At 41.6% G+C, this 15,813-nt stretch overlaps 2 protein-coding genes across 2 annotated transcripts in view; one reads left to right on the top strand and one right to left on the bottom strand.

Annotated features, from left to right (window-relative positions):
• LMNTD2 (lamin tail domain containing 2) overlaps window positions 1–15,813 on the top strand; it is an 89,139-nt gene that overhangs the window by 60,104 nt on the left and 13,222 nt on the right. The window contains exons 13-14 of the mRNA XM_042445203.1: window positions 1,576–1,661; window positions 8,846–8,928. Coding sequence (XP_042301137.1) covers window positions 1,576–1,661; window positions 8,846–8,928 — 169 coding nt within the window. The remainder of the gene's footprint in view (window positions 1–1,575; window positions 1,662–8,845; window positions 8,929–15,813) is intronic.
• Window positions 10,877–15,813, bottom strand: part of LRRC56 (leucine rich repeat containing 56) — an 86,888-nt gene continuing 81,951 nt past the window's right edge. The window contains 2 exon segments of the mRNA XM_042445202.1: window positions 10,877–12,903; window positions 14,493–14,841. Of these exon segments, the coding sequence (XP_042301136.1) occupies window positions 12,711–12,903; window positions 14,493–14,841 (542 nt within the window). The 3' untranslated portion in view covers window positions 10,877–12,710.

The raw sequence follows: 15,813 nt of genomic DNA, 5'->3' as shown, positions 1-15,813 counted from the left end.
GGGCATTTAAAAATACAATTTTGGCAACCAACGAAAAGGGAAAGCCAAAGGTACCAAGAGATTGTGAACACACCAAATACAAGAATTCCAGGTGTGAATCATTTCCAGCGGTTCACTCTGGACAATGCTAGAAATGTGGGGACTGGTGGGAAAAAATCATTCATGGGGCAGAATTCTTATTTGGAGGGGGGGAATACCCTCAGCCCACCTTGTTTGAACTACTTGATCAAATGCAAAATGTATAATAGGGCCTTGATGTCTCTTTCAATAAAATAAAAGCAGAGTTTTAAGCAGAGAATCAGCAAAGAGAAAGGCTGTAAGCCTTTGCCCTTTTATCATTTCTTTGCTCCAAATCCCCTTGTTAAAAATGCATTTTCACTGCTGCTGGTGAGATCATCTAAAGAACTGAAAGGTGTGTGAGTAGGATTTAAAAAATTGAAGACCACGACCATGCCCAGTTCAAAATTGTTTTTCTTCGAGCTTTCCTTCTTTCGGAATGGTGCATTTGTGTACCTTCAAGTCAATTTCGATTTATGGTGGTCCTCTCATAGGATCAAGATTTGGCAGGATGTATTCAGAGAGGGGGGTTGCTATGGCCTTCCCCTGAGGCTGAGAGAATGTGACTTGCCCATGGTCACCCAGTGGGTTTCCATAGCTGAATGGGGATCTGAACCTTGGTCTGTCAGAATCTTAGTTCATGCCGAAATCTCTACACCACAGTTAACTTAACCCCTGACAACTCTACAATGTCTGACTAATAGCTATGATTCCCAGTCACTCCGCATGTGTGCTGGGAACTAGAAGGCTAGAGAACAGAAGTCTGTGAGAAAGAGATCTGAGCATGCACAGACAAAAATACAACCTCTGGTTTCTTGAATGTAGACGCAAATGTCAAACTGTGCCCACGTGGAGCATGCAATCAAATTACCTAAGTATCTGTCAAGTCTAGGCTCCTCCTTTTCATCTCTGACTAACTCTGCTTCTGCCTTTGTTTGACTAAAAAGGACATATGATAATCCAATTCTGTCCTTTTTCACTTCATTAGAATACTTTCAGTACTATCTCCAGCTCTGCAAAAAAGCAATCACAACCACATTTCCTGGTTTTTGTTCTAGCAGGCAATTGTTGTACTAATTTTTAATAAAAATAATTGATAAAACTTGATACCATCCTTACAAACGAAACAAAACTGAAAAATGACAAGTGCCCATGCTTTTGTGAAGGAAGACTGAGTATGATGGGGAGGCCCTCCACTTCCAACCTAGGCATTAAGATGGCATTTGTCTGGGGACTCTCAAAGCTCCTTTACCCTTCTTAACTATCATTCAGTGCCCTGCCCCCCCCCCCCCAGTTGTTCTGCCTTTTCCAGAGATAAGTTGGGCAACCTGCCTGGTATTGCTTGCTCTGCAAAATTCATTTACTTGTTCCTTTGTGGGGTTAGGTAAAAATACATTTTTCCACATTTTGATAACACATGGAAATGTTTTAGACACATTATTTAATTTGGATGAGTTTTTTTTTTAAGTGAGGGAGGTGCTTTTAATGTTAACACTCTGCTTTTGTTGTTCCTAATAGTCAGTGAGAGCCCTTCTTCATCCAGCGAGGGAGATTATTTTGCATTTCGTTCATGGAAACCTATAATTCGAGAACCAGAAACTAGAGTAAGTAGAACTCATTGTCAACAAACAAAGGCAGAAGGTATAGCAGGCTCCTCAAAGCAATGCATGTGATGTAGACTCTTTTTGGAATGAAATCAGAAATGACCTGTAGAAATGGGAAAAGCTAAATTTTTCACTATTGGGTAGGATATCTATAATTAAGATAAATGTTTTGCCTAAATGTTGATTTTATTTCAATCTGTTCCTATTATATTAAATAATGTGCCATTTAAACAGTGGCACAAGGATGTGTCATCTTTTGTCTGGCAAAGCAAAAGACCAAAAGATTTAAGAAATGACACGAGGAGGAGGAAGTGGTGGTGGTGGTGGCCTAGGCCTGCCGGATGTAAGAGCATATTATTCTGTATATTGGTTGGTATGGTTGAAGGACTGTATAAGTTTAACAAATGAAAGGTTGCTACAACTAGAGAGTTTGAATTTGAATTTTGATTTCATGGTTATCTTTGGCATGATAAAACTAAAGTTTATTCAAGTTGTAATAACCATTATGTGAGACAATCATGATTACGTATCTAGAGTTAGAGTCTGAAGGTTATGTTTTAAACTGGTTCTCTTATAAACAACTATTTGAAAGATTTTAAAAGGATTTAATTGAAACAATTAAATCTGAGTTTGAAACTCAAGCATGGACTGATGCTTAACATTTGATTGGTAAAAGGTAAAAATTGTTGTTGAGATTTGAAATGGAAAGGGAATAAGTAAAAGTTTGTATGGTAACATGAGAAAAAAAGAATATACACCCTCCCCCAGGTCCATTGCTCCCATTAGAGGACTCAGGGGTGAGGTTGTTTTCTCTCACACTCAGGGTTTTTTTTTCTTCTAGACAGTAGACGCTGCAGAAGTTGCCTTTACTGCTTCCATCTTCTGCCCTTTGCAAAATGAAGCAAAAACTGAAATCCTACTTGAAAAAACTCTTTATATCAGAAGATTTCAGGAAAAAAAGAGTAGTCATGTTTAGTCAAATCAAGATTTCTAGACTCTTCTAGGAAGAGGACATTTGCAGCAGAGAGTCAGTGGAGTGGGAAAGTTAAGCATCCTCTTCCACCTGTTGAGTCTCCTTTTAACCCACTGTCTGTTTTGTACCACCTCAGGAAACAACAGTAAGGCACTATGAGTTTTCTGAGATATATGGTGTTCCATTTCTGTACTCTCATCTTCCAGTGTGTCTTTCCTTAATGTCTAACACCACATCCCTACTTTCTCATGCATGGTCTGTACCAGGGACAGCAACTTCCTAAGACTGGCTATGGAATCCCCTCCATTAAGCTGTTGAGGGCTAGGTCTGTCTCAGCTATGATGACATTGCCAGGCCATCAGCCCATCCACTGCCTAGCCAGGCATGGCATATGAAAGACAGTTACAAGGACAGCAGTAACTTTGCTTTCTTTTTCTGACAAGCTGCAGCAAATATTGAAATGTCTCCGTCTCTTCCGTTCTTCTTCTTTGAACTTGACAGCTACTACTGTATGTGCCCTCATAGAAAGAGAAGGCAAAAAAGAAGCCATCTACTTCACCCCTCATGTCAATTCTTTCCTGCAGCTCTTGTCTGACAGAACATCTAAGAACTGATATGATTTTGGGACCCAGACAAGATGCTGTTAGAGCATTTTGCAACATGACAAAGTTTTTATGCTGCCTGTGAGCAATCTTTGGTTGATAGAGTTAACAATCATTAAGTACAAGTCCTTTATATTGCTTCTAAGGTTTTATAGCAAGACAGATTCTTCCTGCAATATGTCCATCACCTATGTTCAACTAACACAACAGAATGCTCCTTGTGGCCTTCAAAATGTTGCTGTTCTGTAATTCCCATAACCCTTCATTGCTGGCTGTGCTGGCTAGGGTTGATGGGAGTTGCAGACCAAAACATCTGGAAAACCAGGCTACCACTGTAAAACCAAGGTAGAATCAGACAGGAGAAATGATACCAAGGAGAACTAGTGCTTCCCTGCTGTCCAGATTGGCAGGTGAAAGACTGCTTCAGCAAAGATTAGAGCCATGGCAGTTACTTATGAAAGACTTTTCTGTTTCTGTTTTATGCTGTGGCACTGGTGACTTCTTTAGAAGGGTTCAGGTTTGTAGGTGATGGCATTTTGAGGTGCCTGATAAATTTAGTTTCTTATTTGCCTTTGTGGCCAAACAGTATTTTTTTTAATGTGAACCTAATGTGGAAAAAATACAAAAGATATACATCTGAAATGGCTTCTCTTGGGGAAATTTCAAGATACAAAGGAGCATGTGATCTGAAAAGTTCTTCATGATGTTGGGCTAACTGAAGGAATTTCTGCCAGGACAATTATAAAACTCTTACTAGAATCTTAAATATACATGCTTATTCTAGCTGAAATCAATAGGTTAATCCATACATACACACACCACGAACCTTCCCTTGTATTTCTTTCTCTCAGGGCTAGCCAATATTATGAGCTAACTATCCTGGACCAGTGCTAAAGTGAAGATGGGAAATGGAACGCACACCATCAAGTCTTTGCATTGCTTTTTTTGTTTAAAGGAAGATGTTCCCAGGTGACAAAGGCCCTTCTTTTGCTTGTTGCACCAGAAATTGCTCATGAGAGGGGATAAAAACATCAGTCAGCTGCTTCCTGAGCAGCAGGGGGCCAGGCCCCCATTGATCATAGTGACTGCTGCCCAGTAAATGAGGACTGGAGGGATTACGACAAGAGTCATTGCATGATACCTTAACTATGGTGCTTATGTATTCATAACTCCCCAACAGGATTCTACACGACGTTCTTGCTGTTGTATTTAAATCAAGGCGCCCGCAGCGTTTGTTCTCCACCTTCAACTCTTTGCTTAAACCTCCCTCTCCTCCTGTCTCTTCATCATTCTCTCCTAATGACTTTGCTAACTATTTCATCTCTAAGATCACCACTATTCGCTCTGAGATAGTCCCTCCCAATTCTTCTTCTGCTCATAATCTTCTATCGCCCTCAACTAAAAAATTCTCCTGCTTCTTTGGATGAACTCTCTACACTTCTGAACTCTTGCAAACCTGCAACTTGTTCTCTTGATCCAATTCCTACTCGTCTTCTAATCTCTAAAGCTCCTTCTTTTCTGCCCTCGCTTCTCCATATCTTCAGTCTCTCTCTCTCTACAGGCTCCTTCCCTTCGGACTTCAAACATGCTCTCATTTCCCCAATTCTGAAAAAACCTTCTCTTGACCCCTCCTCTTTGTCTAGCTATCATCCGATTTCTCTTCCTCCCTTTCTTTCTAAGGTTTTGGAACAGGTTGTTTATTCTCGCTGTCTTGAGTTTCTTGAAGCCAACTCCATTCTCGATCCCTTTCAGTCTGGCTTCCACCCATGGCATTCTACAGAGACAGCCCTCACCAAGATCTCAAATGATCTTTTACTGGCCAAGGCAAATGGCCTTTACTCTGTTGTCATCCTTCTGGATCTGTCTGCAGCCTTTGACACTGTTGATCACTCTCTTCTAGTTAATATACTTTCTGACCTTGGGTTCTCAGACTCTATTCTCGACTGGTTTCGATCTTATTTGTCTGGCAGATCTTTTGCAGTGGTTGCTGGTCGTCAGACTTCTTCTCCTGTTCCCTTATCTGCTGGAGTTCCCCAAGGCTCTGTTCTGGCTCCCCTTCTGTTTTCTCTCTACACACTGTCCTTAGGTAAACTCATTAGCTCTTTTGGTTTTTCCTACCATCTGTATGCCGATGACACCCAGTTGTATCTTTCCACCCCCGACCTTTCTCCAAGACTTGAACAGCAACTTTCATCATGTCTCACAGCTGTCTCGCAGTGGATGCACCATTGGCGTTTGATGCTCAACATGTCCAAGACAGAGCTTCTTGTCTTTCCTCCTAAGTCCACCCTTCAACACTCCTTTTCTGTCTCTGTGGACAACATTTCTATTCAACCAGTCCAGCAAGCCCGCAGTCTTGGTTTTATCTTTGATTCTTCTCTGTCATGTATCCCTCAGATCCAGACCACAGCCAAGGCTTGTAGATTCTTTTTGTACAATATTGCTAAAATCCAACCATATCTCTCCACCTCTACTGCCAAGATCCTGGTCCATGCCCTAGTGGTCTCACGACTTGATTACTGTAACATCCTCCTGGCTGGGCTTCCTCTTTCTCACCTCCGTCCTTTAATCTCTGTCCAGCATTCAGCTGCACTCATTATCACATCCGCCCACCGCTCTGACCACATCTCTCCTGTGTTGGCATCCCTTCACTGGCTCCCCCTCCCTTTCCGTATTCAGTATAAGCTCCTGCTGTCGACGTTTAAAGCCCTCCATGGGCTGGCCCCTCCTTACTTATCAGACCTTATTTCTCCTCACCTTCCCAATAGGGCCCTCCGTTCTGGTAGTCAAGGTCTACTGTCTCAGCCCAGGATTTCCTCTGCCCCATCTCGGATTCGCCCCTTTTCACTTGCTGCCCCTCACTCCTGGAACCTTCTTCCCCCGCGAGCAAGGGCCATCACTTCTTTAACCAACTTCAAAACGGAGTTGAAGACCATCCTGTTCAGAGAAACGTTCCCAGGCATTGCATAATTGTTGCTTGCTATTTGATGTTCTTTTGATGCCTGTTTTATCGAACCATTTCCTGTATTGCTATGGATATGTATTAGTCTACTAGCCCCACCTCCTTTCCCTTCTCCTTTTATGTCGTGTCTCTTTAGATTGTAAGCCTGAGGGCAGGGAACCGTCTAATTAAAAAGATTGTATGTACAGCGTTGTGTAAATTTACAGCGCTTTATAAATAAAGGTTAATAATAATAATAATAATAATAATAATAATAATAATACAAAACACTTTGAGAAATATACTATTGCATCAGCAGTACAGCCAAGCAGAAACCCTTGCTCAACCAAATACCAGGTATAACAGCCAAAGGCAGCAAATGGAATGGGGGGGGGGGGACACATAGAACAGCGTGTTCAGACTCATGCCAGCATTATGCAGCATTTCTGCCTCCACATCCCTGGTAATGATTCTTGTGATAATTTAGACTTGGGAACATCTTCCTTTAAAAAAAAAAAGCAGTGCAAAGACTTTGATGGTGTGCGTTCAATTTCCCATCTTCTCTTTAGGATAGTAAGCTCATAATATTGGCAAGCCCTGAGAGAAAGAAATACAAGGAAAGGTTCATGGTGTGTGTATGTATGGAATCCCTAAGTATCAACATTGACTCACTGGAACTGGGCCAGTCAGATAAGTGGACTGCAAGTGGAGAGGTCTCCTCTTGGTGCTGAGTTATTGACATGGAAATAGCTTCTCCTTTCCTCTTGCTTGTTCTTAGATAAATATCACTTTATCTACTTAAATAATTATTTCATAGTGTGCAGCAAATCCCATTAACTCTAGAAGAGATTTAAAGGCATCAATGCTCCTTCTTGATCTCTTGCAAACACAAAATGACAGAGTATGATTAGCAGCATCAAAAGATGGCTGCATCTGACTGGATACAGGGACTCTGCTGAGATTCACATGAGCACGGTGGGCAACACAAAGGAACAACTGCTATTTTTTCAGTGAGTCCCTACTCATACCAGTTTTTAAGTGGAAAGGCACACATAGATAACCACTCTAATCATACAATGCTATCCATAAAAGTGGTTCACATTGAAAGGTGGGATATAATTTTGTAAAAATGCACTCCATGTCCATAAATGTTAACAGATGCATGGCATATTTTCCACAACTGAACAAGTCAGTGTTGTCCTAGTTTAATCCACTAAATTTCAAGTGTTCTTACACATCACCCATTCAAATGACTCTATTAGGTGAGGACTGAGGACTGAAATGACCACTTACTGAGGTATCCATTTGGAACAAATGGAAAGCTTCCCTTCCCACCCAATATCTTCCACATGCTCAAGCTTACTTATTTTCCTTACTTATTTAAGATGAGGTTTCCTGCTATTACATTCCGTCATTTATACAGGTCTGCAAATCACATCAGAAACACCTGTAAAATATCCAGCATTTGATATGTATACGAAGCAACAGAGAAGCTATTAATAACAAAAATGTGGCAGTTAAACTAAGTGAGGGAATGGTATGCTTTGCTACACCCATTTTCATCTGTACAGCCAGTTAACATTCTACTAGCATTTCAAGGTGGTAGATTAATTCTTCAGAGATACAAAAAAATGCCACTGATATTCTTAACATCTAATGAACTAACAAAATGAGATGTACCTGCTCCCAATTTAGCTCACAGGTTTGCTGCAGAACTACTCCAAGAACATAAGAAAAGTCCTGCTGGATCAGACCAAAGTCTTATTTAATCCTGCATTCTTTTCCCATAGCACCCAACTTGATACCTATGGGATGCCCACAACAGATGAACAGACTGGTGAAATAAGCCCATTTCCAGGTGCCATCAGTGTGCAACATTTAGACGCCACACACTGCGACGATGTCAGGAAGCCAGCTTGAAGCCACCTAGCTACTCAGATGTGGGTGGCTTCATGACATGCCGGTGGCATGGCTGCAGACCACCAGAGTGTCATGAAGTTGCCCTGCAGCCACAGCGAAGCCAGCAAAGCCAGCTTTTCCTTGGCTGAAAAAGGAGCAGATCCTCTCCTTTTTCGGCCAGGTTGAAGATGGATTGGGGCCACATCATGTGTTTGCCATAGCCCCAATCCATCTTCAGAAGTGTTGGCTTCTGCCTATCTGTTTGGCCCCTTTGTGAATCTTAGGGCCCGGACAGACAGGCCACAATAAAGCTGCTTCAGGTCACTTTGGAGGTATGGTGTTTAAACGATACATGCATCTTAGGAGTCCGAAAGCCGTGCCAACGCCACGTTCCAGTCCTAAGGACTGGAGCACGGCTTTGGTGCAGCTTCTAGCCTCTTAAATGTGCGTGTCATTTAAACAGCATACCTCCAAAGTGACCCGAAGAAGCTTTATTTTGGCCTGTCTGTTTGGGCCCTCAGTTTTCCTGAAGTGATGGCACACCAAAAAATCACCCATTATCTAATAGTGCAACACCCTGAAGAAACAAGAGTCGAACATTCCTCTTTATGGCCTTTCTGCTAGTTACATGTACTGTAGTTCCAAGACGAAGATTCTGGAGTTGGGGAAACGCTGTAATAATGCTTTAGAAATTTAATAGGCAACTGCCAGAACACATCTGCTTTTAATATGGATATTTATCTGATAACAGCAATCTCTTTTCCTTCAGGAGTTCAAGACTACACTGGACACTACACTTCCCATGGTTTCTCTTATAGGACAGAAGAGTGCTCGTTCAAAATATGGTTTCAAGTACATGACTTATATACCTACCACTACTGATCTGCACCTAAGGCGGTACTGTCCAGCTAAATAACATTTTAACAAACCAGAAAAGGAGGTTTGCTTGTTTTCTTTAAATATGCAGTAATAATAATAATAATAATAATAATAATAATAATAATAATAATAATAATAATAATAATAGGATTTATTTATATGCCACCCAATCACTGGGAATCCGGGCGGCTTACAACAGAGGGGATAATAGACGGTTCCCTGCCCTCAGGCTTATAATCTAAAAAGACACGAGACAAAAGAAGGGAATGGTGAGAGGGGGGATCAGGTCCAGCATTCTCTCCCTCTAAGGCCTGGACCAAGGCAGATGGACTGGAGGGAGGGCTCTACTTCTTCAGGCTAGCCCTGATGGAGCTGGGCCTGCCTATTCTCTTCCTCATAGGCCGGAAGATGACAGTTAAAGAGGGAGGAGTCTCGTACAATCCCACAATTTGTCTGGCAGGCATCTGTCCTTCTGAGTCTTGTAACTCCAGTTCAAAGATGATTCTTGAGGCATGCTGAACTGTCTTGGAATGTGGAAAGACCACTACATTGGGGTGAATAAGGAGGGCTCTAGGTGGCAGAGACAAAGAGGAGCATGCTGACACCTTGTGAATGTGCTCCCAAATGCCTGATCAGCTTAAGTGTTCAATGTTCATATGTTAACCCAAGGAAGGTCCTCCCTATTGTAGACAGGTAGGAGCAGGGCAAAATAGCTTGGCATTTGGCATAAATTAAGCCCGTCTTTATACATAGAATTTCCCCAGAAAGAAAGAAGTGGGGCTTGGTTCTGCATTCTTCACCAATGCCTTACTTCCCATCAACACCTCTCCTGTAGCATTTTTCTCCCACATAAGAGCCCAGTTAGCTCATTTTCTACATAAGAGCTCAGTTAAAGAGAAAACCAGTTGGGAAGCTGAGCTACAGTAAGGTAGGCAACTGCAGGTGGGGGTGAGATCATATATGCTCACAGAGAGAGGTATTGGCACTCCTGACATAACCAGAAGGGATGTTAATGTTTGGTTACATTTTTTGCTGATTTTGGGGGACTGGAGCTTTGTGCATTGTAGGGACAAACCTACCATATTTGCTGGTAGTTTTGAGTTCATTCCCCGCTTCCCTGTATAGGCCACCCCCCCTATCAGAACATTTTAAAAAACTGGAAATATGGGGCCCAATGGGCCCCACAAAGTTCATGAGCTGCATTTTCTTCACTTTAAGTATTGCAAAGTAATCTAAAGGGAAGGGGATCATTAGCATCCTTTTCCCACATATCTTTTTTGGCTTCTTTGTTTTGATCATAAAATCAAACACACACACACACTCACACCATCTTTGTGATAAGGGCAGGTTCTATGCTTAAAAAGAATAGGATCTGTAGATCTCACTAAAACTAATGGAACTTTTCAAAGACATACCTATGTTAGTCTGGCAAATCAGTATGCAAAAGGATCTTGTAGCACCTTTCAGACTAACTGAGCATCTCCTCTGGAGTGTGTCCAGAAGAGGGTGACAAAATGGTGACAGTCTGGAAACCAAGCCCTATGAGGAGAGACCTAGAGAGCTCAGTATATTTAACCTGGAAAAAAGAAGGTTAAGAAGTGATATCATAGCCCTGTTTAAATATCTGAAGGGATGCTATATTGAGGATGGAACAAGCTTGTTTTCTGTAGCTCCAGAGACTAGGACATGGAACAACATTAGGAAGAACTTCCTGACAGTAACAACTGTTCAACAGTGGAATACGCTGCCTCAGAGAATGGTGGAATCTCCTTTGGAGGTTTTTAAACAGAGGCTGGATGGCCATCTGTCAGAGGGTGCTTTGATTGAGAGTTCCTGCATGGCAGGGGGGTTGAACTTGATGGCCCTTTTCTTCCAACTCTATGATTCTATGAAAGAGAGAAGTTGGTAGCACGAGCTTGAGTCTACTTCCAAATGCACAGGGTTTCTCTATTCAAGTCTACAAAAGCTCATGCTGCCAATTTCTCTCTTTCAATTAAACTCAAAGATGCTACATGATCCTTTTGCATACTGATGGAACTTTAGTTATGGCCAAGTGAAATCTCACTGATTTCAGTGAGTCTAGTTTTAGTATGAATTACACAATCCGCAGAAGAGATACTGTCACACTCCAATTTACCCAGAGATGCTCTATGAACATACCAAGCATCAGACCTACTGAGATTCCCCCAATATCATTTATATAGAAAGGAACAGTTTTGATCACAACTGCAAAGTGAGAGCTTGAAGGAAAATTAGCTTGAATAGCTACTGCTTGTTAAGAGCAATTTTCCCAACCTGTCTGTAAACCATCATTCTCTATATTGTGATGCTACTCCCATACAGACCTATGCTCTTTCCAGTCTAGGCATCCCTCTTCCCTCTTAGGCTAAAAATGCCCTGCACCTTATTAGGTAGAAACTCCCAATAGCATCTCATGTTTTTTTAATGTTTCAGCTTCAACATAAAGTACAAGCTGCATATATTTTTAAAATAACAGTACTTGGTTTCAAAAATTCATGTTACTTGTCCATGTGTATCTGCCTGAATGTCAGCTCACACAAAGTTTTTGTTCTACTCTCAGATGGTACCGCCTCTCCCTTTGATTTGAGTGCAAACCAGTGCAATCTAGGAAGTCAGAGATATGGCCAGCACCTGTTTCTGCTGGTGGTACCTGGAAAAATCAGTCTGGTGCTTGTCTTATATGCGAATTGCTAGTTCACATGATAAAAGTTTACACTCTTGACTGCATAGCTGGGACCAGGTGAAACTGCATGCATTGTCAAGGGCTTCATTATGTGAATCAATTCAGTTTACTCTGATTTGTAGCCTTACACAGTATAAGAACATCCAAATAAGATAAGCTCCCTACAACCATTGCCTTTCAAGATACTTGTACAAAATCTATATTTTTCAGTATCAATCTGAAACTGATCTAGGGAAAAAGTTACAAAACATTTGGTCACAAGTACATTTGCTATGAAAAAGCAAAAGGGAAAAATGAGAGATTGTTGGGAACCAGGCGCAGTCAATGCAAAGAGGTTTACATCAGTCACTTGGCTTGGAGAAAACACAACATGCCAGCTCAGACATATCTGTATAGCAGTAATTCTGGATGAATACTACAAATTTCATCTCAGCTTCACAGAAAGTCCATAACCAAAAATCATACTTTCCAGCAAAATGTACATTAGTATTCACACACTGAAGTGGAATTGAAGTTTGTACAGGAGTCAAGGATGTGTTCTGCAAATGAGTCCTGCCCAAAGGACATGGAAATCACACAATTCCATTCCCAGACAGTTTCAGCTACATGACTTTTCTGGTCTGTTATTTTACTAAAGGGAACCTGTCTCTCTGGCAGAATGCTGAAGTGTGAATAGCTGCAGCTGGATGCTGAAGGACTGTCTGTACTTTCTTCCCATTGGCTGAGCCAAAGGGGCCTAAGCCAGTCATGCCACTTCTCTAGACATCAAGTAGGTAGACAGATACTTGCACAAGCTTCCTTTCCCTTCTTTACAACAGCTGCTAAAATGGCTTATCAGAGACTTGTAGATTCTCTCTTTACAGCTGCATTTTTTGTTGGAGGTACATCAAGTGGCTGTTTTTAAATTGCCTTGCTTGTCTGGGGACACTGTTGTATTCAGTGATCAGGATAAATCAGAGAAAGTACCTCATCAGGAGATGGGAAACAGAGGCAGCAGCTGAATGCTTTTGTGTCTTGGCAACAATAGCTGCACAGCTACTCAGGGCATTTCCTACAATTTGTGAGTCTTGCTTTGAGTTGTCACTGAAATATCCGGCTTATTTGGCAATCTCTGCAGGGCAGCCTTGGCGGTCAGAGGGTGACCCACATTCAATACTGAAAATCTCCTTGGATTTATGGGGCATGAGTGGACAACAGGTTGATGCATATTTATCTTGTTATGGTGGTTTCTGTCCAAAATAGTTCTAAAGAGAAGAAACACCAAAATGAGTTTACATTGTACGTTTGAAAGACCAAATTTATCCCACAAATCCTGTTCTCACCACAATTGGGCTAGTAAGAGGAACCAAGGAGGGACAACTGTGGAGGAGGTAGGGGCCATTTGTACCCAACCCCCATAGGATTCACCACCATTCCTGAACTGACTGGAAGTGACATGGTGTTTCTGCTAGTTCTGGAAATTGCTCAGAATGCAGCTGATTTCTGTGACTTTTTGTTTTTGTTTTGTTTGTTTTGATCCAGGGGAAGTACTGCAAGGCCAAAGGAGTCAAACCACTATATTTTGAGGATGATCTGACTGAGTTTTTAATGCTTTTCAGCTGTTTTTTCACCAATTTTTTTAAAAAATTCAGGAGTCTGGGTGCTTTTGAGTATCTCCTGGGCCCTTGTGCAATCCATGTTGACCAGTGCAGCAGATAGAGGCCTATGTCCCCATAGCACCTTTGGAACCTCATTTGTGGTGTGTTACAGTCACTTCCCTGCTCCTGCCCCTCTGTTACATGTTACATTCTTATGTAGTACTGGTGCAGTAGTGGTGACAGGATGATAAGATAAAGACATCACTTGACAGATAAATGAATGATGCCATAGGACAGAGGGGAGAAGTGACCTATAGCTGGGCCCTGAGATAAAACATTAAGAAAATTTACTGGAGCTCCGGCCTAATTAGCCCTGGCTAAAATACAATACTAGCTAAATACAGTGACAAGTGGTTAGGTTAGTTTACTATCCTCTAGAACTTTAGAGATTAAAAATGCCATAAGAGTTTATTACAAGGCCCACTTAGAGACTGCACCCCTGCCTCCTAGGAAGAACGTCATCCAGTGTGGCAAAGGGGCTCATTTCCCTGTTCTCTACCAAAAAGGAATTGGGGTTTTAACCTAGGATTTCAGAGGCAAGAGAAAAGTCACTCTATCCTCTGCTACTGGCTGGATTGGAATGGGCAACAGCTGTAAGGGCTAGATTTTGCTTCTGTATCTCCCCAGTAAGCTGCAGAGTTTTGAAATATTTCTGAAAATGTCAAATTGGTCTTCATTCCTCTCTTTCCACCTGCCAGAGACCCTTCCCTTGCATGTTCTGTCTTCTTAACTTGTCAGCCTGAAAGCAAGGCATGGGTCTTGTCCTGTGCCAATTACAGCACCATTTTAAAATACAGTATTGATTGATGCAAGCCAGTTTGGGAGACATAGTTTGTCAGAAAACCAGACAAAGCAGATAATCAATAAATACTATATGAAAGCAAGAGATGTAATGGAAACATGCTAGGAAGCTGTGAGTAATCTCAGATATAGGTTGTCTGTGAAGCTTCTTAGAACTTTTTTTAGAAGGGTAACATCACTCAAGACCAAAGGTCAGCTAAAGTAAGTTTAAGATTAGTATGTTCTGGCTTAGTCTGAAAGTTAGATAAACTTAAACCTATTTTAGTCAATGGGCTTCAGGCATGCCCAGCTCAGTTTTGAGTTATGAACCTAACTAAGAACCGACCTTCTCCAGTGAAGGGTTGTTTCTATTTGGTTTAGCAACCTGGGCCAAAGGTCTGCATAAGTACACAAACCTGTAGTTTGTTCCCATTTCTACTGGTCCTGAAGTGGGTCTGCTGCTGCCAGAGCTACAAGTCCTATGCCTCTGTCCTACAACATTACAGGAGGTATCAGTTCCTCTGTGGAGATTCAGCAGAGCAATCTTCTCCACTACATGATGCACTGCATCCCTGTTCACAAGTGATGGCGACGATGGCTTTAGTAGAGCTGCCTTTTTTGAACTGGGTATTTTCAGGTGTCTGGCTCTGACAAGTCCACCTGCTACACTCTGTATAGATGCAGGAGAGGGACTTTTTGGAGGCGAGGGTGTGTGGGTGTATTTTATAATGGCTGGTAATGCATTTTCGAGGACATATGATGAATCTGAAATACAAGAAGAAAGCACACCAATTTAAAAACAGAGAATGGTATGCAGCAGTAACACTTCATCAAACATAAGTAACCAACAAGAAGTTTTCATAAATTTTAGATTAAAAACTCTTGTTCATATTATGGTGAGAAAAAGACCTGAACTCCATCTATGAGGAGTTCCATAAACCTGAAGGACTGACAGCATATTCCTGTGCTTGTTGATGAAGAAGTAAGCCCCAGGAGGTTCAGTTGAACTTCTTCATTATGTGTGCAGAGCTTTTCAACAGGAGTAAAACACACTTACTATTCAGGTTAAAGAAACAATGGAAAGAGTAATCTGTTCTATACCCCTGCATACTACCTCGCATAGAAGATGGACTCTAGACACAACTTCATGAGTATGTTCTGGATGGGGCTGCACTGCTCCTGGAAGACCATGTGGCAGCAGGGGCCTAGACTGCTTTTGCTCAGCTTCAGCTATCACAATAGCTGTCTCTCTTTCTAGGGAAGGCAGATTTGGTGACAGTGGTTCGCAGATTAAACTACTGAAAAATGTGTAAAGTTAATACTAGTACAAAAGGTGGCAGCTAGAGTGCTGCCTGATGAATGCTTTAGAAGCCAAATGCTACCAGTATCTGATTTCTAGTTTGCATCCAATCTCAGTTCAAGGTGCTGGTTTTCACCTACAAAGTCATAAATGACTTGAGGCCCTTTTCTCTATATAAGCCTGCCTAGAATTTTCAGATCCTCAACAGAGGCCCTGTCCCATGTCCTCTCAAGGCAAGAGACTAGGTTGGTGAGTTGGTAAGACAGGACCTCCTCTGTGGTGCCTCAGTTATTGAATTTTCTGTCAGGAGAAAACAGATTGGCTCCATCCCTACAGAGAATCTGGTTGGCAGCCAAGGCTGACTTGCTTCATATGCTGCTGCTGCTATTATTATTATTATTATTATTATTATTATTATTATTATTATTATTATTATT

Source organism: Sceloporus undulatus, chromosome 1 (assembly GCF_019175285.1).
Source record: "Sceloporus undulatus isolate JIND9_A2432 ecotype Alabama chromosome 1, SceUnd_v1.1, whole genome shotgun sequence".
In the NCBI taxonomy this organism is placed as follows: Eukaryota; Metazoa; Chordata; class Lepidosauria; order Squamata; family Phrynosomatidae; genus Sceloporus; species Sceloporus undulatus.
This window is presented reverse-complemented; position numbering and strand designations above follow the sequence as displayed.